The sequence below is a fragment of the Ascidia mentula genome, chromosome 8, assembly GCF_947561715.1.
Source record: "Ascidia mentula chromosome 8, kaAscMent1.1, whole genome shotgun sequence".
NCBI lineage: Eukaryota > Metazoa > Chordata > Ascidiacea > Phlebobranchia > Ascidiidae > Ascidia > Ascidia mentula.
Window position 1 is genome coordinate 16472624 of NC_138573.1, and position 27988 is coordinate 16500611.

The following is a 27988-nucleotide window of genomic DNA, read 5'->3' on the forward strand; positions in this document are numbered from 1 at the left end:
TAAAAAAAAATGCTTTGAAGAAGAAAAAAATGAACACGTGATGACAGAATCTTTTTTTTAGGATCTGCTTTTGCTAAAATTCCTCCATTTGCCAACGCAACGCACCACTGCGTTTGTGTTGTCAATTCGTAAAAGTCCAATGCAATAAGTGTTGAATACTGTTCTCAGGAAATTCCTACACTATAAGGAAATGGGTGCAATCGAAAAATTGTTGATGTGTGTCAGGTTCTTGTGTTTTGCCGTAGCTGGACTTCTGAGAAGAGCAGCATGGTAACAAAAAATTGCATTTTATTTTTGTTGCATATAAATAAATTCAATATAGTTACGTGTTGCATTATAAAATGTAATGTAGAGAAGGCACATATTTTGTATTATCTGTCTTGTTATATTGGTGCAATTGTGCGACAAAAAACCTTCCTACAATATTCAACATTTTATTGTTGTTGTATTTTGTATTTTACCCTTCGTACTTTCATCCACAGTTTTGTAAAAAAGAAGAAAGTTGACGACGGGGGTGATCCTACATCTGTGGTCATTGTTTCAAACAACCAGTACTCCCAATTACCTGCTCAAAACAATGGTTACACATCACAATTGAACTATTCTAATACCAATGTCCCAGCTCAAGAAGCAGATCTGCAAATGACGGATTGGAACAATTGGGGAACTGAGAATGTGGCTGCCAGCAATGAAGATGCTTCGGGTAAACAACCCTTGCAAAGTTACAAATTGGGGTTTTTAAAGTGTGTTTAATTAAGCAAATTTAGTAAACTGCCCATGAAAGGCACTTTCATTCTTTGTTGCAAAACTACTTTCATTCAGGTGGATCCAGCTACTTTCATTCAGGTGGATTCATGAAACTGTTCTGCTGATAATAGATTTCTAAGTTTAATCACACTTACATATTCAACAAAAGAAAGTAAAATTGACACAAACACACAATTCATTTGGATTTGGCAAGGAAGGCTTAGAACCCAAACTGATTTGGCTGTAGTAGCACTTGGCAGAGAATTAATTTTTTGGAAAACATGTACATATTGAGTATTTCAGCATGGAAAACTCTGTTCCAAAATTAAGAAAACATGCTTAAAGTTTTCAACTTAAACTATATATACTTTGATTCACCTGCAGCCTCAGCACCTACACAAGATGAAGATGCCATTGATTTTTTCCATGATATGGAACCTAAAGTCAAAGTCAATAAGGTTTGTTATGTTTATAATCAACATGTCAAAATTTATTTGAAACGTTTGTATTAAGATCTTGGTGAAAAAGAAACAGAGAAACTCGTCAAGCTCAAACAGACTGGCTGTAAGTCAGGATCTTGACTTCAAGACAACGGTAGGATTTTTATAAAAAAAAGTACTAGAAGTGGTAAAGGGGAGAATCATTGATTTTATATTTAAAAAATTTCAGGGTGAACTTGATGAATGGGCTGATGAACAGGAAGCAGGAGGCTGGGAAGATGAGGATGCATTTGATGTGGATGAGGCTCAGGTGATTGAAAGTTTAAGACTTTTTAAACTTTTTTGCTGGTGACCCATCTTAGCTGGTTAAAATCCTGTATGGCAGAAAGCCTTTAGGGGTTTACAAATAAATGTTGCACTTGCTGTACTTAACTCCTTGTGTCTGAGGAAATTCTGCGTGCGACCCAGCAGTGTCTGGAGTGCATAACGATGTCACTAAGTGTCGTATTTTGTTCTCAATTTAACAATGTTGGATTGTTGAAATCCATTAAATCAAAAAAAAATTTTTTCTACTATATTTATAAACATGTTCAATATAATTTTGTGAACTATACTAATCACAAGATAGTTTTAGTTTTGTTTAAGCAGCAATCCTTATTTTTGCCTAATCTTATTGTTAAGGTTATACGGGAGGCACGAGAACAGCGAAGAATAGAAAGACAAATGCGAGCAAAACAACAAAGACAGGAAAAGAATCTTTCCAGGCACCATACCCAGAAGTTGGCACAGAAAGTGGCCTGACACTATCTCCACCTATTCATTGTCACTCCAATTGAGGCCAGATTGGTACCTGCCTATATTAGAGATTAAGTGAAGTAAAGGCTTACACATTAACCCACTGCTCAGTGATTTGATTTGAAATTGAAACCTAGGAATTCGTTCAGGCTATGAACAGAAATTCTGGTACTGTAGACACTGTTTTGTGAAGTTTTTAAAACATTGGTATTAAATGCTGGCCCATAGATAAGACCTATTTATTAGTCATTTGCACACTTGCTATATATTGTTGTAGATTTGGAATTGTTATATTGCAATATTCAGCAAACTGAATTTACAAAACTGAAAGAATAATTCGACATTTTTCGTCAACCATGACATTTATTAACAAGCATTTTATATTTGTGCATCTAACATATGTAAACAGCAGCTTTTGCATTAACATATCCACTGGTGTGCTTATTTCTGTCACTAAAAAGTGATGCTACTTTGGTACTTGCTATTGTGTCCAGTGATGTGCCTATTTGTGTATGGATTCATATCTTTCTCACTAAAAAGTTGATAGGAAGTGAAAAAAGTTATGGGTTTCTTGTCACCTGGCAACTGTATCATTTACCATATGCTCTACAAATCATTTTGTTCCTGTGGTAATTTTTTTCTGTCAGATTTTTAACTCGCAGGGTCATAAATAAACGCGGCATCATTTTGCTGTAAAGAAGCACTCTTTCTGACGTCATAATTGATATAAGGTCATCTCGTTTGGGTCGTGTTTAAAAAATAAATCCCTTCTAGGATTGTTCAACCGCCATTGGAGCGAGAATTTTATTGAACTCCTTCGCCGGCCAACGGCGCTTGGTTAGGTAACGGATACATAGAAATATTTCCAAAACAAAATAAGTAACTGAAGATAAGTAAAAAAGATCACCGAATGACTTGGAAAGGGGGGCACTTGCGGAGGGCAAAGAAATTCGCAGAAAACACAGTGGACTAATATTGAGCTTCGGTGTGTGACGTCAGATTGGCTCGCGTCACTTTGTGACGTCATAATTATTTAAGGCACACATGCACAAGCGGTATAGCGTATGAAAGGCGTTGAAGAATTAATAATGTAATGTTATGGCTAAAGGCACCGCGGGGAATGAGCTTAAATATATTTATGCAAGGTTTTAAGTTTGTCCGCGTTACAGCTTACAATTATATTTATGACACAATTATCGTGTAAATTTGCTGGTTTTGTGTGGCCGAACAACAATCACGTGACACAGCTTGAAAGTAGGGTAGAAAAAAGCTTAAACTTTAACGTTTATATGAATCCCGTGCCATGTACGCGGTTATCTCCTGCTCGAGCGAAGACCTGTACACGACATAAAAATCACACAGATACCCGCGAAAGTGCGAACGGTCATCGCTTGGGGGCGCTACCGGGCGTTTTCTTTTTCCTACCCTTGTTAGCCGACTGGGCACCGCCGTGTTGAACGCGCGGTGTTAGCAGCGGGGATGCCCCGCCCAAACTAGAGGGGCTGTTCGCGCGGCCGTGATGGTCAGAACCGGGTGTATGCGGTCTTTGGGCAGAAAGCAAGCGCCCGTGTGCATTGTTGCCGTGAGGTGGCGCCACGTTGTGGTCGGTTGCCTGCAGGCCACGTCCGTTTGAGGCGCTCTTGTGTTGGTCGTTTCTTCCCGGCACTGGAGAACGGGCCGACTTCGTGCGGGAACTCGACCCGCTTCCGCTCGTGGGCGACATCTGGCGAGCGGTTTTGTTCTCGTGGATTTTGGTGGGAGGACCAAGGCTCTTTCTGTTGCCGACCTATAAACGGAGTGGACATTTTGTATTGGTGCAACAGTTGGATAAGACCAATATCGAGTTGACTATGAACGTGTAGACTTGCATTACAAGTTAGTATATTTCAATTAGTCTGTTCTTCTGGCATAATTAAACGTATACTTTTATTTACCGACGTTTTTAATTTAGGCAAGCGTTAAATAAAAGTTACAACAAAGCAAACTATGTACATGCAATAAAAAAATAACAGGAATTTATTAAATCGGGTTGGTTTTAGTGACCACTGCACATACAAGGCAAGTTAACCTACAGCATTTAAAATAAAACGTGCGACTAAATAAGCTTAGCTGGAATGTTTTCTTACCGGTAAGCTGCTCCGGCGGTTCGCATTTAACTGGTTGTGTTGCGCGGTCGTGATTGGTGGTTTCTGCGTCACGTGATTGGATTGCGCGCCAGGTGCAGAAAGAGGAGCCGAGCGATTGGGCTTCTTCAGGCGGGCCACGTTTTCGGTTCCAGAACTTCCGGACGATTGGGCCCCGGATGAGTCGGGCCGTTTCCGGTCCTGTATTAAGATATGGATAAGTTTGAGTTTGATGTCTAAGGTGAGCGGCTCATACAGAAAATGCTGTATTATCCAAACAAGGCCTAACAATGGAATAGAAAATGCGGGGGCAGATTTCAAAACATTTTTAAGGGAAAGGTGATGCTTCTTACGATTAGGGATTTATGCGAAACAATAACCTTTTGCTAAATCATGAAATTTGGCTTTCTTTAAACTTAGGGTCCATATTTTCAAGCGCTTCAGGACCCGATATGATTAATCCGGTCAAACGTGCCAAGTAAAACACTCATGAAAAGAAACGTTTGGCCCGTTCCAAAAAATTAACATTAACACTGGTATTTTACTCACTTCGTAAATGTCGGGAAACTCGTCGTTTTCGTCACTTTCGTTCTGAAACAAAATGTGAAATGTTTTTATAAAGTCAGCGTCGCGAAAGAGCAGCATTATGCTACCTCAAAAGTCCTTGGCGCCAACTGACATGATTGCTCTATTAGTTGTACCAAAAATTGCTGAATTAGGAGAATAACTTTTATAAACAGTTTATGCATACTTGCCGTAACAATTCAATTTAACCTCAAGTTTTACCCAATTTCTCCATGTTTACATTTACTCACCACTACGTCAACGAAATTCTCAGGTAGTTTAGTTATTACGCAACACAAAATGTCTGACCTTTTCCTCGGCTTGCTCCTTCGCGAAAGCTCTCATCAATTCGAGAACGTTCTGCCGATTTTCGTCATTGCTGTTAGTTTGACCTTTCGTCCACGACGAGGTCATCAGCTCGTTGGCAGTTATGCGGTTGGCCGGGTTCACCATAAGTAACCGAGTTATAACGGTTTTGGCTGAAAAAAAAACAAAGGTTAGTTAAAAATAGGTGTAACTTTTTTCAACCCATAGCATAAAAATTGTATCTTACTTTCCATTTCATTTTACAATATGCACCCAGTACTGGCTTAAACATTTTAAATGCAAATGAATGACAGCGCCAAAACACATAGACGTAGTAAATGAAATAAACAATATGAGGACACAATACATTGCTTTTCGCGCATTTGGTTTCTTCCTCGTCCCAGATATTTGCTCTCTTAGGTAAATTTTATTAACCGATTTAATTGTGCACCCAAAGTATCCAAATGTTTGTTTCTACAACACGTATAGTAAGTGTTTACCTGCTTGTGACACACCATCCCATACTGGCTTGCTGAACTCAACATCTCCACGTTTTATGAGTTCAAACAAACGGTCCTCCTTCTCGGCTATGAAGGGGAATTCTTGTGCCAGCAGAGCGTACATGATGACACCGATACTCCACATATCGCATTGTTGTGAGTAGTCGTGGTTTTGGATCACTTCAGGCGCTGGAAAAAGTATGGGGTATGTAACGAATTATTCAAGGCTGCTGACTTGACCTATACACCAAGCAGAAAACCTGATCGGGATCCAGGAGATTGGGTTCAAAACCCGGTGCAAAAAATACTCATGCAAGCCATATATCAAATCAATATGATGCAACAAAATACTCTTCGGTTGTCAGTTTAAACCTTAAGCAAATTTATACACCACGAATTGTCATTTGAAGGTGACATCCTACCAGTTATGGCCGCGGTGCAAGGGAATTTAAAACGATTAGTTTGATTTTTATACAAACATCTGCTTACCCATATAAACCGGAGTCCCGCACGATGACTGAAGCATGGAATCACTTCCAAACTCTTTCACAACTGACAGTCCGAAATCGGAAAGCTGAAACAATGGCACAAATTTGATAAATTTTTGCAGTGGTTTTGGTTTTAATTTTAAAGAAGTAAGGGGTATGTTAATACGTTATGTTTCCTACTGAAAATACCAAGGAACGCTGATAAACCTTTTGTAATAAAATGTGAAAATGTTTGAAAAATATGACAAACTGCGTATGTCTTTGCTCATCCTCCACACCAAAAAACTTACCTTGATGTCGTACAGAGGTTGCTGATTCTCATCTGATTCCCTGCATCCGGCAACGAGGACATTCTCCAACTTCAAATCCCTGTGCACGATACCTATAGAAACAAGCACATTGTAATACCATGTTTTCTGACAGGGAAAGGCTGCAACCACTTACCTTGTTTGTGAAGATAGGAAATAGCGTCTGTAAGACTGTGGATAATGTGGCGAGTTGAGAGTTCGCTTAGGGGTCCTTTGCTAAACAGGAGCGTACGCAGTTCACCAAGTTCACATAACTCCATGACCAGATACATTTTCTGTGAAGGAAACGGAAAGTTTTAATGTGTCGAATGTTGGCGGTCCAAGCACAGGAGGCGATTTTAATAAGAATTTGATAAATTTGAGGACGAGATGATCTTGTAAGTTTAGGAATGAGCTCAGCCAAACTACGGGAAATTCATGCTGTGATAATATACTGTAATGACTGTTATGATTTTGTATAGGTATGAGCAAGACAAAATGGTCATTAACGACACACTAAGTTTTACATAGTTACGAAAAGCTGCAGCTCCCAACAAAGCCAGCACGCTGTCTGAAACAGACGGTGAGGCAACTTACTTTTGCCGTTTCCAACACTTCTTCCAAATGAATGATGTGTTCGTGTTTAACTCTCTTCAGAATTGTCACCTCACGTGTTAGAAGGGTGATGGCGGAACTGCCAGCCTGAAGCGGAAAATGATACGAAACTACATTTAATAATTTCTAAACCTTGTCTAAAGCAAATGATATAGGATCTATACAGGAGTTGTTCAAAAATCTGTTACTGGGTTATTGTTGGCAATAAGAATAACAGGAGATTCCGATAATACAACCTCTCATTAATTTCAAGGTATCTTTTTGTCATTTTGCAAAAAAATGAGTTTCGATTTCGAAAACTCGCAGCACAAAACTCTACGCGCAAACACCCACCTTCTCTTTGTTGACCTTCTTTATCGCCCATCTTTCTCCCGTGTCCTGTTTCTTGGCTTCTATCACGATTCCGAAACTTCCCTGACCGAGTTTTGCTCCGAATCTGAGTTTGTTTTCAAACGGTTTAACGGTCGATTCTTCATCACTTTTGTACAATACAAGACCGAGCGCACCACGCTTACATATAAACCGATATCGCCATATCGGTGATGAATCTTGTTAAAACCGCGCAACTCTCTTTAAGTTTAACACCAACCGGTTAGGACTTGCACCATAAACTGTAATATAGCCTCCATACAAAAATTGCTCTTCTGCTGTATGGCAACCGAAATGTTTATAAAAATTGTTGCCAGAGCCTTTTAATGAGAATGTGCCTGGCCTAGATTAGTAGAACTTAGTTCATACAAAAAAATTTAGCTTAAAACCCCCAGATCTCGAATATCACTTAACTGTAAATACATTATGGTCATGGTAGCAACGGCCCTGTTGGCATGTAGCAAACTTATGTCATGTGTTAAAACCCAGTTCGAAGCAGTTGCATTGTTTTGCGTACTTGTATATTTCTTCAATCACTTTTTCGTCTTCAATTCTGCGATGTGGGACTTTATGTTCAGCGCTGGTCGCACGAGGGCGCCCTGACGTTGCCATCACTGTGAGTCCAAGTCTGTGTTGAAAACAAATATATTATGACAAAACAATCAACTCTTGCTTGCATAATAATAGTGTTGATTATCCCATTTAAACCAATTCGAATTAGCTACAGAAATGGATATGTAAAGAGCAGAACTGATTTCAATCGCGGGTCGCAAGTTCATGGCCGTGAATATAAAGACGAACGTCAACAAGAAAAAACCCTTAATAGCTCGTATGTAAACAACCCAGCTGAGAGGTCGAGCCCCGGAGCAATATGCGGTAACTTACAACGGACAAATACTGGATCGTCTGGCCGCGGCATTCTCCACTATCCGGTTTACGAAGCGGGTATGATTGTGGACGTAGCAATCGCACTGGTGTTCGACTGAGACTGACGCCATTGCCACGTCCCCCTCGCTCATTGTTTCACGAAAACCAGTCCCCGACGAGGGGATTTCAAGTGTGTGGGGTGGGCGCTTTTTGCGCGGATGCAAAACGACAGTTTCGGCACTTAAATACCTTCAAAAATCTAGCTATTTTTTGTGCTGACGCAGACGGTTGAGAGTCTGTAAATGAAAATTTGATGCTTTGAAAATGCATCAACAAGAAATCTGTTCAAACGACGAATGTTATATATTTTGGCGTTTAAAACTGCACAACATTCTGCTACAAATGCCTTACGCGGGCCACTGCCCGTAATCTCTTTCTCTCTATATAGATATATATACATATATATGGGAATATTTTGTACAAAAAAATAGTGACAATAATTCTACTAAAAAAACAAAAACGCTTTCTGCAACCTCTCGATCGCGTACCGTCGATCGTAGTATAATGCATTAAATAACACAAGCAACGATTTTTTTCATTTTGCAATACTGGGTAGCTTTGCAGTAAAAAATAAAACTGTTATTTGCGTTCAAACTTTTTTCAAACGCATATTTGCAATAAAAATGTTATAACCTTTAACACCGGTCAATAAATACATAAGCAAAATAACGTATGCACAAGGTTTCTGCACAAAACTTCAACCTTTGCTGAAGACCAAAACAGACTTTGCAAAAAAGTGTAGCGACCGCTCTATCGGAACTGTTGCACAACCGGAGCGAACATCCAAGTGCAAATGGGGAGGCGAAAGGGAAAGCGCAAAAATAACAGGGGCTCAACAGCGGACAATCGTCTCTTTGCGGTACTCAAAAGCGTCCCGAGGGCCGTCGAGGGCCGTGAGCGGCGGCTTGCTATATTTAGGGGTCGCCGGAGCGCGCAAACTGAAAACGGGATAACTCTGGTGTCCCGGATGTTGTTGTGATAGTGTTTGGTCCATGGAAGTGACTTAGAAAGACCATTTGCTCGTTGTGAGCTAGTTTGTGGTTGCTTGCATCTTGCTGAAATACTTTTTTAGAAGCGTTTTTCTCGGAAATCAGGCATCATAATTGTGGGGCTGCAAACGCATCGTTCACTTCAGCACAGGGGTTGCCTAATGCTTCGATTTCGATTCTAAGTATATTATATAAGGGAAATAATAACAAGTTTCTACGAAACGCCTTAACGAAATGGCAATTTTACGTTAGAAAATAATCCTCCTTAAAAAAGTTAGCAGTCAAGGGACACAGACGCCGCCCTTGCATCTTCTCAACCAATAAGAATCCGGCATGCAAGATGTAAACTTTAACACAGTGAGCAAAACAAACATGGACTGAAAGTTTCTGGTGTGTTTTCCCAATATAATCTTCACCAGCATCGCACAATATAAACCTACACGGCGAACGCAAACTCAAATTCAAGCGCGCCGGTCGACGGTGAAAGTGTGTCCATTGTACGGTGCGCGGTCTTTGTAAAAACGGAACAAACACATAAACGGGTCATATGAAAACTACAGGCCAGTCACAACAAATCCACAGAACGAGATGGAAACATGCCAACTAAAGCATTGTTACGTAACAAGTGAATCTTTCCTCTGATCTCTTGTGGGTCACCAGCCGATACAGCACACCAGTATCCGTGTTGGTTTTGCGACGCGACAACGGCGCTCTGCCTTCGGGGCGACTGGAATAAGAAAACCCAAGCAACGGCACGGATTTTATATTAATTTCTCATCGCCAGCGATTGTGCTTTGCGGCACAATGACGACTGGCAAGCGACGTCGTTGGGTCTTTTTGAATGATTGACAACCATTCGTCGGGGGCGGGGATCAAAGAGTTATTGCGCAGAAACCCGATTTCGCGTTTGTGTCAACTTTGCGGCTGGCTCCCGCGGACTTGCTCAAGTTTAAACAGGACTTAGCGGTCTGCTGCCTCGTCAGCGCACGGCTTTCTGGTTTTAATCTTAACAGGATTCGTTCCATGAAACGAGGATTTTACCATAACACAGGAACCGGCGTGGAGCCGACAAAAGGGCAGTTCCAGGAAAGTTTTGTACCCGAACCCAATGAAAATTGATTAATTTAACGTTTCTTGGAATCACAATTCTCGAATTTGTAGTAGAATTATTGAGTGCTACGTTGATATTGGACCCTATTTCGCATTGTTGAAAGATTTATGAATGGCTGATATTGGACATAAATTATAACATCAAATTTTTAGAATATTATTGGCACAAAAAAATTACCACACAATGGGCCAAAAGTACTTTTCGTCTGCTTTAAAATCGATGGCGTTCATGCCTGGTAATACAAAAAAAACTCTTCTGGCAATGCTATTCCTTAAATATCTTAAATATTCTTAAATATTGCTACGTAGCAACCTTCATTATAGGAAGTACTCTATTGTATTGAAATATGCCTGGTTGTCTTGTACCCAACTTTGCGCTTTTTTAAAAACCAAACTCTAAATTGAAGAATTTAAAACAAACAAAAAGGCGCATTTACGTTGTCTTAAGCTTCCCCTTACAATCTTTTCCACTTCACAAACTGATACTTTCTGGCTAACTTGACCAATCAAATCCACTCACCGCAAGAGCGTAAGTGACCATTGACCATTTGATAACAGCAAGCTGTGAGCAAGTTTCGAGCTTATCCCACGACCTCTTATACCAGATGGGCGTGAGAACAGGAGCCGGTGCCACGTATTGGGTTCGGCCTTTATTGGGTTATGATGAATCGGTGACAATTGGATGTTATCGCCTTTTGTGCAACGTGCTTATGCCTTACGCTGAAGTGCAAACAGCCGTTTTCAAAGGCACGCCAGTGTGTTTAGGAGTGCATTTAGCAATTTAAAGGTGAGGAGAAGGTTTTTGTTGGGGTCGTGGAAGTTTATCATTTCGTCTATTCTGGTAACAATTTTCGTGGGGAGACGTCTACAATAGAAATCCAATCCACGTCCAAGATGTGCGCGAATGTCGCTTTAAACACCCACATCAAGCTCCCCACAAATAACAATAAAGAAAATAATTAGTGCCACATTGAAGAGTTTTATTTTTCCAACATGTTGTGTAGCCAATTGACTTAGGAGCAAAATCAATAAATCTAACTGAATTGTAAAGTAGAGAAATCAAAAACTACCAACAAATAGTAAAAAAAAACACAAAATTATGAAGCATTGTGTGCAAGTACTGCTCCACAATAGTTTGCATATTCATTATCAGACATATAGGACTCGTAGTGAATCCCAGTTGCAAATATAACCGAACGGTATTTGCCGCCCAAAACGCTTTGACTACGAGTTTGTCGATGTGAAGAGTGCTGGAGTAAAGTGAAAACGAACCACTAAGTGGAGTCAACGGGTTGAGAAACTTTTCCACATTTTACCCACAAACACTTAACATTGCCGCCACTCACATTGTAGCAATTATAAGCACGTGGTGCGGCCGAAAACACTGCACGGTTCCTTGAGGGTTTCACATAAAATTATGTATTTGGTGAAAAATGCGCATTTGATGTTAAAATATTTTAGAAGCAAAACCTTCGCATCTCAGAAATTTGAAGTCTATTATTAAGTTACCAGAACTTTCGGAACAACATATGCCACAGTTGCCAACAGAAAAGAAATAATTTCCAAACATACTGTACAAGATGCAGTTTTGGAATTATATTGACAAAACAAGAATTTATTTTGATTTTTTGCTTTAGTGTTCTACGTGTGCCGATGAATGTGTTTTTGTTTTCCAAAGACTGCTTTAACATTACACAGGGGTCGAAAAACAATACGTAGCATGGTGTCCGTATACTTTACATGACATCTACTCCATTCCAGAATACGTCTTCGGGTCACGTAGGCACCGGGCGCCTAAAGGGCCGCATACCCCGCCAAAAATGAGGGTGGGGCAGAAAACTTGGGGCGAGAGGGCTTGAGATCACGTGACAAACGCCACTTTCGCCGGCTTGTGAAAGTTCAAGTGAAGGGCGTCGAACGCTTGATTGGGTTGTTGGCGTGCGGGCGGTTTAATTAAGCCGGAACATGCAGTTACGTCCGGAGCGTATAGGGAAACGCGCACTTACGAGGACGGAACTACAACAACTCGAAACGCCTCGGAAATGTTTCTGATACAAAAAACAAAACAAATTTACGTTAAACGTCAGGTTTATACTCATATCGACGTGGCGTAACACACACATGAATCTCATGTAGATTTCCAAATCAATATACCCGATACCTTTTCCAAAACGGTCTATTTGATTGAACTCGTCTAACGTATACCTCATCACTATAGTAACACACAACCTTTACAAAGATTAAACTTTCAAATTCTGTATAGATTTGAGACAACAAATTGACTGCAATACAATCCATACGCCAAATATATTGCCGACTTGGCTCAAAACTTTTCCATGAGTTTTCTAAACAAGACACTTGTATGCTCTCCTGGATACCACGGGTTCTCCAAAACTGTGGCAGCTTATGATGCAACATGTAACTCGGAAGAGACATAAGATACACAATAGGATGGACAATAGAATACAGTCATAAAAAAGGCCCTTGCGCTAATTCGAGAAACAAAAACAAAATGGTCTATTGTTGGTAGCGGCCGGTCAAATCGCTACAAGAAGTCGCGCGTGTATTGAGGCCAAGAAAAACCAGCGACGCGTTTGCTATATAGGGGACAATGGTGTGTGGAGGTTGCAGATTTTCACGCTGGACGACCTTCGATCTGATAAAGTTTCTTTTGAAAACACTTTGTTAAAAATAGTTATATGTAGGCTAACATGAAATTTACTTCAAATCGTCTTAAAACTACAGGAGATTGAAGCAGAAAGTTTTGAATACTGATATAATTAACAATGGAACCTGTGGCGCGTGGTATATCACCAAGTCTGTTTGGAGCTCGCAATCTTTTCATAGCAACGATTTTAATCAGTGCCGGCAATAAAGAATGGCCCGTGGTAACTGAACACCGTAATTCGACGCAAAATCAACACGTCACAATGAAAGGACACGGGCGCAACACGCGGCAAAGAGACCTCGGTGGGTTTTAAGTTAAACATGCGCTTATCGTGTGAGGTAGAACTTGCTTCAACTCAAGAAAAGTGTTTTTTTAATCTAGTAATTCAATCGGCCAATGCGGCAAATCTGCGGGGATTTATAACGCAACAGAATATATTAACTTTTGTAATATCCGAAAAAAACTATTCCCCTTAAATTATATCTCAATTCCTAAACACTTCTCTTTGTTCCCCACAAGGGCAACTGACTGACGCAAATCATAAACACGTCAGAAATGCGTTTCATGACTTGTCTATACTTGTTACGTACCGCACCACCTGTTAACAGCGAAACCGTTTAAAACATCGCACGCCAACCACAATATCATGCGACGGGGACGAACGTCGATGGTTCCTCCTGGATACAGACTCCCTCTATAAAAATTCCCGTAAACCTATGTTTGAGAAAACACGAATAACTGCGTCTGATCAAAGCGTGTCCGACATTCCCATTAGCGTGTACGAACTGACTGACAATCTGTTTTATGTACGAAGTTACATCCAAGGCGATTTGAGGAATGAACACAAGTGATAATGTAGTTATTATTAGATTTCTTAAAGTTGTTTTCACTTTCGGTTAAAATTGCATCGGAACGTATAGCGTAAAAACCTATTACAAAGGTCTGATGATACTAACAATTATTTAACACAATGCATCCATTATTTAACTAAATGTGAACACCGCAATATGCTTTGATATTACTCATATCGTTCGAAAGATTCCTGGAGTTTTTACATACCCTGTTCTTACCATAACCTGTCTCATAAACGCTATCTGATTATTTAAAATCGCACCCTTTTTTAAACGACGGGTACATAAAGCTGCTTAAACTGTGTCTGCTAAAGTACATTGGCACTTTGTTCTTAACATCGGATGCAACCCCAAAGGCTGTCAATCGCTCCGATTTAAAACCTTGTACAGCACGACACAACGGAGCAACTTGAATCCCGGGGTACGCTACAATCGAACAAAAGCGGTTTGAGAAGTCGGTAGCTCATGGACACGGAAAAAAATTGAATCGCATTCCGGCCAAAGCGGCTCGCGACAGATCGTCCCTTGCCGGCCGGGCGATAGTAAAGGCGTCGTCAAAACAAGGCTGGCATCCGCTCAACTACAAAACGCACCTTAAGAAAACCTTACGATGCCGCACAATCGCTCCTGAGGCAACACGTCTGTCCGACAGCGAACCCGCATGTTCTTTCGATAAGGGTGCATGGCGGCCTTTTTCTGTAACTTTCAAGGGCACCCAGAAGCAAAGTCGTTTGCTGAAATATTTAATTACCAAAGAAAACTTTCACTGATCAACTTGAAATATGATACTTTTAGAAATTTGCATCAACATAACCCATTTTCTTGCAGTGTTCAAGTGCAACTAACTCTCTAGAAACACACAGCATGTTCTAACGAGAGATTAAAGACTATTCAATACCCATGACAGACAACAACTTTTTACTCAACAAGATTCAGCTACAGCAAATAATTGAACGCGCAACTCTACTTTTTCTGTCTGCATGTCTTCCAGAAATTTTCCTGATACACAGATTTTTAAGTAGGCTGAAATATGTCGGTGCTTAAAATTTGGTTTGAACTGAAAAGTATGACGATTACGAGCAACAGCTGTTGGGAAACTGAATTCGCGGAAAGAAGTTCGAGAAAACGCCGAAAACGTGATGATTGGGAAAACCTCAAGACAGCAAAAGGCTGTAAGTCAGACATATTTGTAATACAAAGCACTGTTTCTCTGTATATTATACACATCACTATATTCAACAAGCACATTTACAACAGTTTTACCACGACCCGGCCACACTTTCAATAAATCTCCAGGTGTTTCAGTTATTCATCCTTGTCATTTCGAATGCTCACATTCTTAATAAAATCGCACTGTGAACCTACAGATCGGTGCTGTTGTGCTATCCAAGAACCCGGCATGCCGGTCACTAGGCAACCAGCAATCCTCAAATGAACTTTTCTCTCGTTGAAATACTCCAATATATATCCGTATACGTCAGAGAAATCCCCATTTTAACTGCGTGTGACTAAGAGCTGTCGTCACCTGAAGTTGCGACACGGAAACATACAAAACATACAAGCGGGAGTTGAAATTATTACACAAGTTCCATACATAAACCACGTCTGTCGTCTCGGCGATGTTATTCTTGGCACTGGGGCGAGCCAAAGTCAACTTAAGAGGGCGTCATTATTGCCGGTCCTCATGTAAACTGTCTTTGTGGAGCGAGACACGGATTCATCTTGTGGGGCAGGTGAATCAGCACCCCAACCGCTAGGGTTTGTTCGACAACTTTTATTAACCCGAGCAAGTCGCGCAAACGTGATTATGCCCGTTGACAGAATTGAGAGGAAAAGGTGTGTGTGACACAGTGACAGGAGTGGAAGTTTTGCGCTAACCTGCTGTGGTAAATTTCCATGTGTGGAATTCAATGTAGGCTTTTGTCCATAACAGTCGCTTAATTCATTTGTTTTGATTCCCGCTCTACACGTTAATTTCCATCGAAAGTCACGAAAACTCACAAACGTTACCACTGGCCTTGTCAACAACTAATGCTTTTCGAGGAATACGGATACGAGTTAGTTAACGAGGCTTTTCGCATCATCACAACAACAAAAAACACCTTGTGCGTTTCTATGCAGCCAAGCAAACACCGCTCTGTTGAAGTTAAATACACGCGTACCAAGCGGGCACTGCACGTTTTGTTGTTGTAAGATATGTACGGGACTGCCCTCAAGTGCACTCAACGAGCTTTTACTTGAAAGTCCTATAGTGACGATATCGCTATACTGCAGCTGTTACTGTCGTATTGTGCCCTAACAATGTTGAATAAGATCGTTTATATAATTGCAGGGTTATATTTTGGACAGGTGTTTCAACAAAAGAAAGTATTTTTAATAAACCCATGGGAAATAACAGCCAGGAATTGTGAAAACAAGCTCGAGTCTGCCAGTTTGTCGACTAAAGTAACAAACGAAAACGCAAGATGAACTCTCGTGACCTTAGCACAACGCGGAAGTCGAGACGATGAACGAAAAGCAAAACGAAACAACTGGAGATGTTGACGCTGATTTACTAATTGCAAAAACGTTTTATTTTTCTATCATTCAAACTTTGACCGATTCTAACCCTGCTGCATACTCGACTGGCAAAACAGCTGAGTTTCATTCCTCGCTTCAAAGTTTGACTTGTAGCTTTAAATCTACATGAAGAAGTGGACCTCCCTGGTCACTGTCACACTGCCACTGTTACGCACCCCCACGTCCAAACACAGCTGAGGGTTAGGCCAACATTGTAGCCATACACCTGTCATACCTGCTGAAAACACAAACACGCTGCGAGCTCGCTATCGCAACGCAAGAATGTCGACAGGTTTTCGCACTTAGAGTTGGCGGTTAATTATTAGCATTTCTTTTACACCGCAGCGACCGTCGCTATGGCGACCAAAAACGCGCAGCGTGGGAAAATGGGTTTACGATATGCGTTGGACAACACCGCAACACGGGGGACACATTTGCATATGATCAAAAGAAAATGTTGTTACAATTAGAACATGGGACAATTACGCACGATGTAAAACAAACACAGAGATTTTGTTGAGTCATTTAAATAGTCGGAAGTCTATTAGGCTTTACTATTTGCTGACTGGGGGTTTGGACATCACATCGCAAACAAACTAAAACTTCACGAGCTGATGACATATCGTAGCGGTTTATGAAATGTAGACATCAAACGTAACTTATCAAACTTTAACTCAAACAAAACCTCGCCGCGAACACGGCCCTTAAATGTTATGCGGTCGAGGCCAATGGTCGTCCCGGACTCAACCAATAAACACTCTGCGTTCACAGCGTGTGCTGACGTATATGCCTACGTACTGGGTACATAGGGGTATGCGGTCAATTTATTTGAGCGCGATTCGTGTTCACAGCGCATTCGCCGGGATATTGCGGGGTCTATTGTAGTTTTCAAGTACTTAAGATTTCCGACGACAGAAAGTTTACGCAAGACCGACAAAAACACGACCCCGTCCAAACTTTTTCATTCACAAACAAACTTGTTTTCCCCCGGGAAAAGACAAGCGCAAATGGGCGGCTTCTCTGCCAAGTCCCATTACGCTTTCCTTGGTTTATTTTAATAAAAAAACAAGCATATAACTTTAAAACCAGTAAGTAAACTAGAGGCGTGTATGCGAATCAACGGTGCCAAATTGTCATATCATGTTCACCCCGATGAGGTCCAATTATTGTAAGGTTCTAGGTTAGGAATAATTAAAAAAGAGTCAAAAATATTTTTAATGTATTGATATACACGTATTTCTTTTTGCCTAAGTGATCCAAGCAGTTGTATCTTATAACACGTTTCGTCCATGACAATCTACTCCACTTTCTTCCTCTTGTACCTGTGGTCCACTTGGAACTTAATGATTAACTAATACGGAAATCTACACATTACCTGATGAACTTCCGAGGTTATTCAGGTAACATTGATTTCAAAATGACTTTTCCCAGTGTCCTGAGCAAAAGGACGTCGACACACAATAAGCCAAGGCTTCAAAATTCAAATGAAGCGCCAAACCAACAACGCCAACGGGATTACGATTTGGTGACGCAAGAAGTCAACGGGTGGCCCGTAATTGCACTAAAACGTGAGTAAGATGCTTTCGTGCCCAGTCAGTTGTCATGGTTACCGGGAACGGACACAGATTTCGAAAAACAAGCATGGCTGGCTCGTCTGGACTTGTCTTTTTTTATTTGAAATTGGTTAAATTTATTATTTTTTGATGTGACCAATCTCCCTATTCTAACTGGAATACATTTACGTTACGTTTCCAACGAAAAACCACACGTATACGTACCGAGTACTTCGTTTTGTGGATGCGGCCTGTGGAGCTTTAGTTAAAATCCGAGCGACTGTTGAGCGACATGTTGCGGCGGTTGAAGTTGTTCTTTTTCTCAGATGCAAAAGTATCAGATTTCAATATGAATTTTTACCACTTCTTGTACCTTGAAAACAAAATTGATTACTGCAAACATTGCCTAAGCTTGAATATTTGTACAAGCAAAAAATTAAAACCAGTAATTTTCATGCATAGAATGTGGAAAACAAAATCCCTACCACCCGCCCAAATGGCAGACTAATATCCTACAAAGTTCAATTCATGCATTGCAACCCAGCCCTCCAGCACACAAAAACACAAGATTGATTTTGTGTGGGGCAGAGAGAGAAAGAGATGTGGTTACAACTAACAATTGCCTCTGTTCACCGGCACTCCTTGGCAAACTGTAACTTTTTACAACTTTGGCTCCACAAACATAAACTTTAATGAAATGAAAGAGACCGGTTTACGTCATATGCTTGTTCAGCAAGCACATGACTTTATTTGAGAAAAAATCCTTTGTCTCATGTTCCATTAGTCGGTCGGAAACATTACAATAACTGCTCTTTAACTCCATTTAAAAATTCCAGATATTAAATTTACAGTATGAACAGCTGAAGACAACCTTTTCTTATCTTCATGCAATAAACGTATATGCATTCCTTCCTTTACATGGCATTATACACTTTAATTAAACAAGAAATATGATTATCTAAAAATCCATGCTACAGGTATAAATCCTGCAGCCATTAAATCAACATAAAATCATGAAATAATTTTCAGGTAAATCCAAGCATATGTTCAAATTAGGTTTAAGCACGTAAAGCAATCACACATTCAAACAATACTCATACCCCCGGTCTACACAGAAATGAGCAGCATTGTCATTTTGTGTCACAGGTATTTAAGACACCTTCTAAAGGCAGGAATTTGACACCACAGTACTTGCTGTGACTGTTTACTTTTATTGTCCAGACCGCTTAACATGGAACCACTGTAATTAGAGACCCCAGGTCGTATATTCATTTCTGATCTATAGCCTGGTGTTGCCCTGTGTATATTATCCTAGAGATGAACTGGGAAATTTGGAAACTCATCACAAACAAAAGTTTATAAGTTTGTTGGACAAACTTGGCATTGTTTATGGGGTTTCTACATGTTCCAATAAACAACTGTTCCCCAAAAGAAATTATAGCTTTTCCAATACTTCTAAAACCCTAAACATTCAGCTTTGCAATATTTTAAACCAGTTTGTATACAAGCAATTATACCCATCCATTGCTTCTAATCTTTTCAAATAATTTGTTCATTTATTTAAGTTATTAATGATATTGATCAAAACATCTATCATACCAAACCAAAATACCAGTAATTATTACATTGTAAGAAGACAAGAAAGTAAAAAAACCTACAGTATATCATAAAATAAATATATCAAAACATTAATATCCATTAACAAATTGTTTTTTTTTTATGATTAAAGGCAAACAAATACAAAAAAAAATATTTTATTCTACTAGCAATTACATTAACAATTCACTATCTTTGTGTTTATAAAAATAACACATGAAGCTCAAAATACAAATTTTAAAAACAAGACTATACAGAAGACAAGTTTTTTAAAAACGAGTGTTTCATGAGAATATTACCAATAAAGCAACAGAGTACACCACACCAATATCAATAACAACAACAAACCATTTAGCTTGATAAGAAGCCGCACTTTAAACGAGTTAACCTGAAACTAATTCAGTGTTTAAAGCATTGAGTTTCATTGAGAATTGACAAAATATCATTGTAAAAAACAAAGTTCGTTAAATGTACAGCTGACTTAACAAAAACCGGCATAAACACGAACCGCTAGAAATAAACTTATGCGAACAGCCATCAATCAAGTTGCTATGGAAAGAGTGTAAAATTTTTAATTTAAAAATTTTTTGTTATTATTTTAAGATTAGTTTATTGAAAATTAATCCATAACTTTTTTGAAAGTAAAATATAAAAAAACATTTCTTGACCAAAACTATAGTTTCGCCATCAAGTTTTCTTTTTTTTGAATATAAGGATTTAGTAATATACCTTGGTTTAATTTTACAATTTGATGTTGTAGTAAAATGTTTTTGCAGAATTATGTGTTTGATTGTACTTTCTGGTTATTCAAAATATAATCATAAAAATCACAAAGAAAAATTCATAAAAAGTAGGACACGCTTGAATAAATCCGGACATGCATGACTGGACTTCTTGTTTTTATTGTTGATATCGTAGGAAAGTTCGCCAAATGAAAGTGGTAGACACTTAAGCCGGAAAATACTACTACACCGGGTCACGAAGTTTTTTCCAAACTTGATCCGTATAAGTCTGTGTAAAACAGAAATCTGTGAGAATTTTAATGATTAGGTGTAAACAGGGCCACCACCTGTTATTTTTGTTTACAAATTTGAGTTGAAATACTACACGAAATCGTAGCGTTATTATTCGCACAGATTTCTATGTTACATAGGCTTATATGTGGATCAAGTTTGGAAAAAACTTTGTGACCCGGTGTAAAAGTATCTTCCACTTAAACCACCTCACGGACGGGCGAAACGGGATTTCCCCGGTTTTCGTGATATGTTAAACTAGCTTTTCACACATGTTTGTTGGAAATATCATTCTTTCTGAACTAAAATAGTTATCAAGGCATTGTATAGAGGTATTTCAAAAGCAAGCAAAACATATTCCATCAACGAAACGTTTGTTTCGTTTACCACATGCTTCGGCAATTTCTACACACGTCCTAAAGTATCAAAATTCTTGGTCTTTAGGCAAATCTACCAAAAAACAAAATGCTCTTAGTGTGTAACAACGTTTTTGCATCAACAAACTAAATATTAGAGTTATAATATTGCAAAGTCTTCGTGAAAACTAATGTTGAGTAGCCACGCATGAAACGGGGAAGTCCCGTTTCGCCCGTCCGTGAGGTGGTTTAAGTTAAGTGTCTACCAATGAAAGTGTGAAAAAATCATGCCGTTACCTCGTAAGACGGTCGAGGTAAACTACTTTCGGCTGGCTGTTTTTTGTCAACTAGGATTTTACTGGGCCTGGTCTGATTCTGCAGCTTGCATGCAACGTGTTCGGTGTTCTTAGACTTAGTTTGCAAAGTTGTTCCAATTGTTTGTATCTCACGTGAGGTGTTAATTTTCACTTTTGTCTTCAAAATAATCCGTTTTTTTCTGAATTTTTAATTAGAACCAATTGATATTGGAATAGAGTGTAAAATGGGATTGCCTGATGACGATCCAGTTAATGAAGTTGGTTCTCTTTCTAGAGATTGGAAAAAGAAAGAGTCCTTCGAAAAACTGCCACCTGGAGGTAGGCTTTTTTATAGAATAGTTAAGAACTAACTCGGAAAAAGCAACCCAATGAATAATGTTTTAGTGAAAAAATGGTTCTCCACAAGATTTTCCATGGCATATTTGGGATTTTTTGGATTTATGAATGTTTATGCTCTGCGTGTCAACCTGAGTGTGGCAATTCTCTCCATGGTCAACTCAACTGCTTCTATGGACAACCACACACATAACTACACTGATGTGTGTCCAGCAAGCCCAAATCAACAAAATTATACTGTGAGTGGAATTTTTGTTGCATGTTTTTGCCTGATGATTGTTGCATCATAAAACAAGCAATCAAAAATAATGCAAAACAGAGTATGTATATACATTTCAAAATGATTGAGATGGATCGGATTGAATCTAAAAGTGTTTGTTGAGAAGCTGATTCTATTAACACATTCAGTAATAAAAAAAAATTCAATTATATATGGGTAATTAACATTTAATCATTTACACTGTTTTGACACCTCAAACATCTCCTCTTTCAATCCCGACTGCCGTCAACTGCGGTGACTCCCTTTGAAATGCCTAGTTAGGGAGGTGTGGTCAACTATAGCAATTCGTAATTGTAATATTGCATTTGTGCTCACTGGCAAAAATAAACTGACTGTCGCTAGTTAATGCTTTTTCTTTTTAAGGGAGGTGAGTTTAACTGGGACGCCCATGACAAGGGGTTAGTACTGGGTGCTTTTTTCTATGGATACATTTTAACACAACTGCCCGGTGGATATCTGGCTGGGAGGTAAGTGTGGAAGTATTTACATGGCAAAACTCAGATATGAACACTATGTGGGTAAACACCTATCTTTGATGCAGATTCGGAGGCAAGTGGTTGTTTGGTGGAGGTGTTTTGTGCACATCAGTTTTGACTCTTCTCACTCCAATTGCTGCACGCACGAGTTTGCCACTGTTAATAGCTGTGCGAATTATTGAAGGAATTGGGGAGGTATGGGCACATTTAAAGCAATTTCTTTGATACACCGTCAATCGCGAAACCTGAAGTAAAAGTAACTTGATCCATATTTTCAACACATTTCTGAGTGACTGACACTGTAATTTACTGTTTGTTACCTATTCTTCTGTCAGTCCATAGTTAGTTGTGCATGATGTGTGTAACAAACAGTGTTAATGTGTTTTGGGTGCATATCACCTTGATGCTACTGTGTTAAGTAATATATGTATTGTTGCGTATTGCCACCAGCAACATGTATTCGAGTAGAAAAAAATATAGCTATTATATTTTTTTAAGAGTATGTAGTCTCTTGGCAAATAATCGTTTGTTTTTTGCCAAGGGTGTAACTTTTCCTTCAATGCATGCCATGTGGGGTCAGTGGGCACCTCCGTTAGAAAGAAGTATGTTAGTTTCAATAACATACGCTGGCTGTCATCTTGGTACTGTGATAGCTCAACCTATATCAGGAGTTCTTTGTGCTTCCAACTTCCTTGGTGGTTGGCCATCTGTCTTTTACATTTTTGGTAAGGTGAAGTAAATGACTTGCTATGGACCTTGCCTGTAGTTAAGTCTAATTGTATTTTTTTGTTTATTTATATAGCCTGATTGATTGTACGTGTGATTGTTAACATCTTGCCAAGGGATTATTAATAGTATTTATGTTACTTTGTTATTAGGAAAACCAAATTTTTCACATTTTCCAAACTTAAATGACAACTGTGACAAAAATAAAGAAATGTTTGTTTATAAAGCATAAATGCCAACTTCGATTGGTCTTGGGATGGTGGCACTGAAAGTCTTGCAAAAAGTGATTACTAGGACTGAACAAGATTATGGCACAATCATCCAAGCTACTACTTATATATATTTCGCCTATAAGGCATTGAATTAGAATACTGATGATGCTGTATGGGCAAAATATATATGTTCTCAAAATTAGTAGCTTGGATGATTATGCCACAATCTTGGTCAGTCCTAGTAGCATAAACATTAAATTGTTTTGTTAAAAAAATGTTCCAATTTGATTCGAAAACAGTATCTGTTTTGGTTTAATGGTTTCTCTACAGACCAGCTTAATTTTTATAATTTGTCCCTTTCACCTAAGACAGGAAGTAATAAGCATGTGCATAATTTGTTTTGTAGTATTGTGCATTTTATTAGGTTTGATTGAATTCCTTGTTTGTCACTGTCAGTAGTTTGTGGTTTCTATGTGCGTAAAAAATGATTTGTTTAACATTTTTTGTGCTCTTATATATCAAACAGATTTTCTTTTCAATGTAAAAGTTTTTTTATAATAGTTCAGATCGTGCATCTGTTTTAAACTATCGAGAAAACATTTGAATACTTTTTAAGTATTGTATTTTCATCTGTGTATATTAAAATTATAAAAAAATTTCAGGCAGTATAGGTATTGTATGGTGCATCGTTTGGTTCTTGCTTGCTCACAACACGCCAGCTGAACATCCAAGAATATCTCGAGCAGAACTTGAGTTCATACAAAACAATGTAGAACCTGTAAGTCTTTCTTGATGTGATTATGCATTAACATTATGCATATGTACCCTACATTGCTTAAAAATGTATAAATACTGTGTGTACATTGCACTACACAAAATGCCACTATACCACCATGTTTTGAGCCACTTTGATTAATGTAGAACTTGTGGCAATGAAGTAATGCAGGGTTTGAACATCGCTGCCAAAAGTATTGCAACAGCAGACTATTTGCCAACCCCTTGCCCTGCAGCCAAATCAATTGTTGTTTTTTTAGTATCACATGATGGTCAATAGTAGATCATTTACTGAATGCATAAATGCAACACTTGTGTGTTTGCGATCATTTTATCAGTACTTTGTAAATACATTCGCATCATATCTGTTTCTGCACCACCTCCATTCAGTGGTGGGATTCACATTTTTTGTCAGTCGGTTCTATCACAAAAGTCATATTTTTCAGCGGGTCCTAAGATGCAAAAATCCATTGGCAGTAACCAGTGATGCTAACCGGTTCGCTGATCTCATAAAATTTCGTGAGACGGTTCTCTAGAACCGGTGTGAACAGGCTGAATCCCACCACTGCCTCCATTTAACCAAAGCAATAAGGTGACTTTAAAAAAGCCTGTTGATTTTTGCACAGAGGGCGAAGGATATCCCGGTTCCCTGGTGGGAGATAGCCACAAGCAAACGAGTGTGGGCCATCTCCATCGCCCACACTTGCAATAACTGGGGATTCTACACACTTCTCACATGCTTGCCTCTTTATCTGAAGGAAGTGCTTCGCTTTGACATCACCCAGGTTCGCTACTTTTAGAGCTGGTATATGTGATTTGTCACTTTTTTGTAATATCTGACTCTTGTATAATTTTTAAACAAAATTTTATGATTTCTAGAGTTTTAAGGAAAACAATAAATTATTAATAGATGTTGAAATAAAGTATCTACATGGGATGACACAATTGAAAGTTCAGTGGTAGTTGCTTGTAAATTAACTATGTTTCTGGCAGACATACTCTAAACGTTTCCCTCGTTGGGGTTGTACTTTAATTTCGCTTTATAGCAGTTCACTTAGTTGTGACGTAGTGTAACATTTCCGAAACATTTGTTCTGTGAATTTCTGTCCTGCTTGCATTTAAAGGTCGATTTTTGGTCCAAAAACCTAACCATCAGCGTTTGGTCTTTTGTGTAGTGTTGCCCTCGTGTAACCAAGCGACGTTGTTTTGCATTCCATATTAGGATGGCTTTGTTTCTGCTCTTCCATATTTGGTCATGTGGATTTCCATCAATTTAAGCGGCCTGCTCGCCGACACATTACGAGAGAAAGGGGTTATCAATACGACACAAACCAGGAAGATCTTCAATGCAATTTGTAAGAGAGCACTGGAATGGAAATCAATTCCTACTGAAATATTTAAATTCTTTCAATCGATTCTATAAACGAATCCTTTCATGCATAAAAAGTTTGCTAAAGCTGTCTTGTCGAAAAAAAGATGAGCGCAGGTTTTAATTATTTGTTTCGCTAATGAATCGCGTTTTTAGAGTGTCATCACCTTTTCAGTGGAAGCAAAACCATTAACCCTCTAATACGTTTGTTATTTTTCTTTTACCAGCATTCCTCGGTCCTGCGGCTTTTTTGGTGGCGGCCGGTTACGTGGGTTGCAACAAGATAGCAGCTATTAGTTGCATTTGTCTCGCAACCGCTTTCAATGGATTCTCCTTCCCAGGATTCAACACAAACCATATTGACATTGCTTCAAGGTAGGAAATGCTTGGCCTGTTAAACCAGCGCATCAAACCCGACTGAAGGTTGTGGCATTCATTAATCCAAATAATTTACATGCTCACTGTATGTCATTTAAAGAAATGGTGCGACCGTTTCTGGAAGTGATTTGCATACACCCAGCTGCAAATTGTTTTTACGCTGTGTGGAAGCAATTATACTGGGTTAAGCAACACTCTGTCTGACTGTCTTTGCACCTTGTTTAAAACGAAAGAAACTGAAAATATGTCGTACCGATTTATCCAAGTGTACCGAGGAAATAACCAAAGATATTATTTTGATCGTTTAATTTAGAAACTTTATAACTGCAGGGGTTGTGAGCCAAAAAGTCTTTTTGTGTAATTTTTGTTTGAAATGCTTGTAGAGGGTCGCGCAGCCTAATTTTTTCTATCACAGATACTCGGGTATTTTGATGGGAATAACCAACACTTGGGCGACGATACCAGGGTTTGTTTCTCCTATTGTAGTTGGAGCTCTTACCGAGAACAACGTGAGCATCTCTCTTAGGCTTCTATATGACCGACTTAGTTTCTACTAAATATCCTGTGAATTAAATTAAAGACAAAGGCCTGGTTGAAAATGCATCTACATTTAAGTCATTGCATTTAATTGTATGTGATATTCAAGTGTGGTTGAATACTCTATAATACAGCGCCTAGTAGTATTTTATACAAGGTAAAGTTCGTCCAATTGCTTTACTTTTTCTGTACAAGTACGGCAGACAATTTTCAGATCAAAAATTACCACAGCAGTATACTTTCCATGTTCAAATCAACACTGAAACGAAATGCACAAAACAGGACAAAAATAAAGTTTTATTCTTTCGTTGCAGCCAACACGTACACAGTGGCTGTACGTGTTCTACATCGCAGCTGGGGTGTACGTAGTGGGAACGATCCTGTACACTCTGTTGGCCACGGGTGTTGAACAGGAATGGAACAAAGTTTCTTACCATAACCAGGTTCCAGAAGTAAAACCTCTGCTGGCCGACGGCGAAGGTCGTTCGGAGGATATGTTTAGTTCTGATTAGTGTTTTTGTGCTCGCGTAGGTTAAAGCACGATAGGCTAGATTTTACAAGTTTAAAAGAAAATTTTGTTGCTTTATTTTCAGGACGAATTGTGTTTTATTTGTTTGATGACTTTTTATGCTGCTTTGATACTTTAAGTCTATTTTAGGCCTTCAACGCAGAGCTTAGTTTGTCAATCTTTTTAATTTGCCAATGGTTTTTACTAGTTACATTTTATGTTCTAGATTTTACGCAAAACTTTGTCACACCGTGTAGCAAAGGTTGTTCCATCGCACGGCGTGTTTTCAGTTAATTTTAGCGAGAAATGATTTAGTACATTTTAATTACCACAGTAACAAATGGTAATTTTTGTGTCAAAGTAACAAACGTCTACTGTTATCGAATACAGCTGTTTGTTTTTATATTGTGCGATGCTTAGTCTTCTAGTGTAAGACATGTGTGGATTTATTCCGTTTACTCAAGGATGACTTGCATGGCCAAAAGACGTCCTTGAATTACATTCATGTGGTCCAATTGTCCAAATCGCATTTTTTTCGTTGTCGCCGAGAAGAGAGTGCAATAGTAAATAGGTTATTGTAAAAACTATTTGTTACTGATTAGAAAATATGTTTATAATTCTCTTTGTTGAACTTTGGATCTCAGTTTTGTTGAAGAGCAAGTAAGGGAACATCATGTTTTTCATATTTTATCATGGTTCAAAATTATGAGATGACCGCTGTCTTTACATGAAACTCGTTTATGCATTCTTTTTTCATTTTTGTTGAAGTTATTGAGCTGGCTTTCATATTGTGCCTCCACATTAAACACGATGATTGAAGCAATTCAAAATTAAAAATGCTATCAACATTTATCACTCCAGTCCGTACTGCTTCCATCCTAAGACACAGGCAATATATCCTAAGTTTGTATTTCGAGTGAATATACTGTAATCGTCATCCTGTTTGCCGTATGACGCGATTATTGTAGCAATTAGCAATATCGTCGCTTCCAACCCAATCTCCATGCATTGACTTCTCTTGCCTTTGTGCATTCGTGTCTTTTCCAAAGTGCAACTTTTATGTCTTCCATAATTTTTCATTGATATTGTTCCTCCTGCGTTGTGTGCAATAGAGAAATAGGAAGTTTCTGATGCAAATTCATCAAAGCTTTTCATCACAATACTGCTTCCTTATGTTGTGGTTACCTGCGTAGTTGAGGGGATGCCTAAACTCAAGTAA

General features: G+C 38.9%; 3 protein-coding genes across 6 annotated transcripts; 2 read left to right on the forward strand and 1 right to left on the reverse strand.

Annotated features, from left to right (window-relative positions):
• The first annotated feature begins 100 nt into the window (after nucleotides 1–100).
• LOC145910280 (uncharacterized) lies at nucleotides 101–2765 on the forward strand. 2 transcript variants are annotated; one of them, XM_082997348.1, is made up of 6 exons: nucleotides 101–270; nucleotides 483–721; nucleotides 1150–1205; nucleotides 1261–1341; nucleotides 1417–1497; nucleotides 1869–2765. In XM_082997348.1, exons 1-6 carry the CDS (start codon nucleotides 191–193, stop codon nucleotides 1986–1988), a joined length of 657 nt encoding a protein of 218 aa, XP_082853474.1. In that variant the 5' UTR covers nucleotides 101–190; the 3' UTR covers nucleotides 1989–2765. The 2 variants fall into 2 exon arrangements, with proteins under 2 accessions (XP_082853474.1, XP_082853473.1); XM_082997347.1 differs by having other exon boundaries at nucleotides 483–703; nucleotides 1132–1205.
• A 15-nt stretch (nucleotides 2766–2780) lies between these two features.
• LOC145910281 (serine/threonine-protein kinase 33-like) lies at nucleotides 2781–18259 on the reverse strand. 3 transcript variants are annotated; one of them, XM_082997350.1, is made up of 12 exons: nucleotides 18117–18259; nucleotides 7752–7862; nucleotides 7199–7301; nucleotides 6848–6952; nucleotides 6408–6546; nucleotides 6254–6345; nucleotides 5965–6049; nucleotides 5476–5664; nucleotides 4979–5148; nucleotides 4655–4696; nucleotides 4109–4306; nucleotides 2781–3768 (listed from the first exon to the last, which is right to left on the reverse strand). In XM_082997350.1, the coding sequence occupies exons 2-12, from the start codon at nucleotides 7844–7846 to the stop codon at nucleotides 3367–3369; spliced, it is 1620 nt and encodes a 539-aa protein (XP_082853476.1). In that variant the 5' UTR covers nucleotides 7847–7862; nucleotides 18117–18259; the 3' UTR covers nucleotides 2781–3366. The 3 variants fall into 3 exon arrangements, with proteins under 3 accessions (XP_082853476.1, XP_082853477.1, XP_082853475.1); XM_082997351.1 differs by lacking the exon at nucleotides 18117–18259 and adding an exon at nucleotides 17714–17841; XM_082997349.1 differs by lacking the exon at nucleotides 18117–18259 and adding an exon at nucleotides 8120–8390.
• Nucleotides 18260–21368: 3109 nt separating this feature from the next.
• LOC145910393 (sialin-like) lies at nucleotides 21369–27876 on the forward strand. The gene is made up of 11 exons (XM_082997501.1): nucleotides 21369–21491; nucleotides 21558–21748; nucleotides 22153–22256; nucleotides 22331–22460; nucleotides 22807–22990; nucleotides 23866–23981; nucleotides 24604–24762; nucleotides 25200–25332; nucleotides 25574–25721; nucleotides 26140–26233; nucleotides 26576–27876. Exons 1-11 carry the CDS (start codon nucleotides 21398–21400, stop codon nucleotides 26771–26773), a joined length of 1551 nt encoding a protein of 516 aa, XP_082853627.1. The 5' UTR covers nucleotides 21369–21397; the 3' UTR covers nucleotides 26774–27876.
• Nucleotides 27877–27988: the final 112 nt, after the last annotated feature.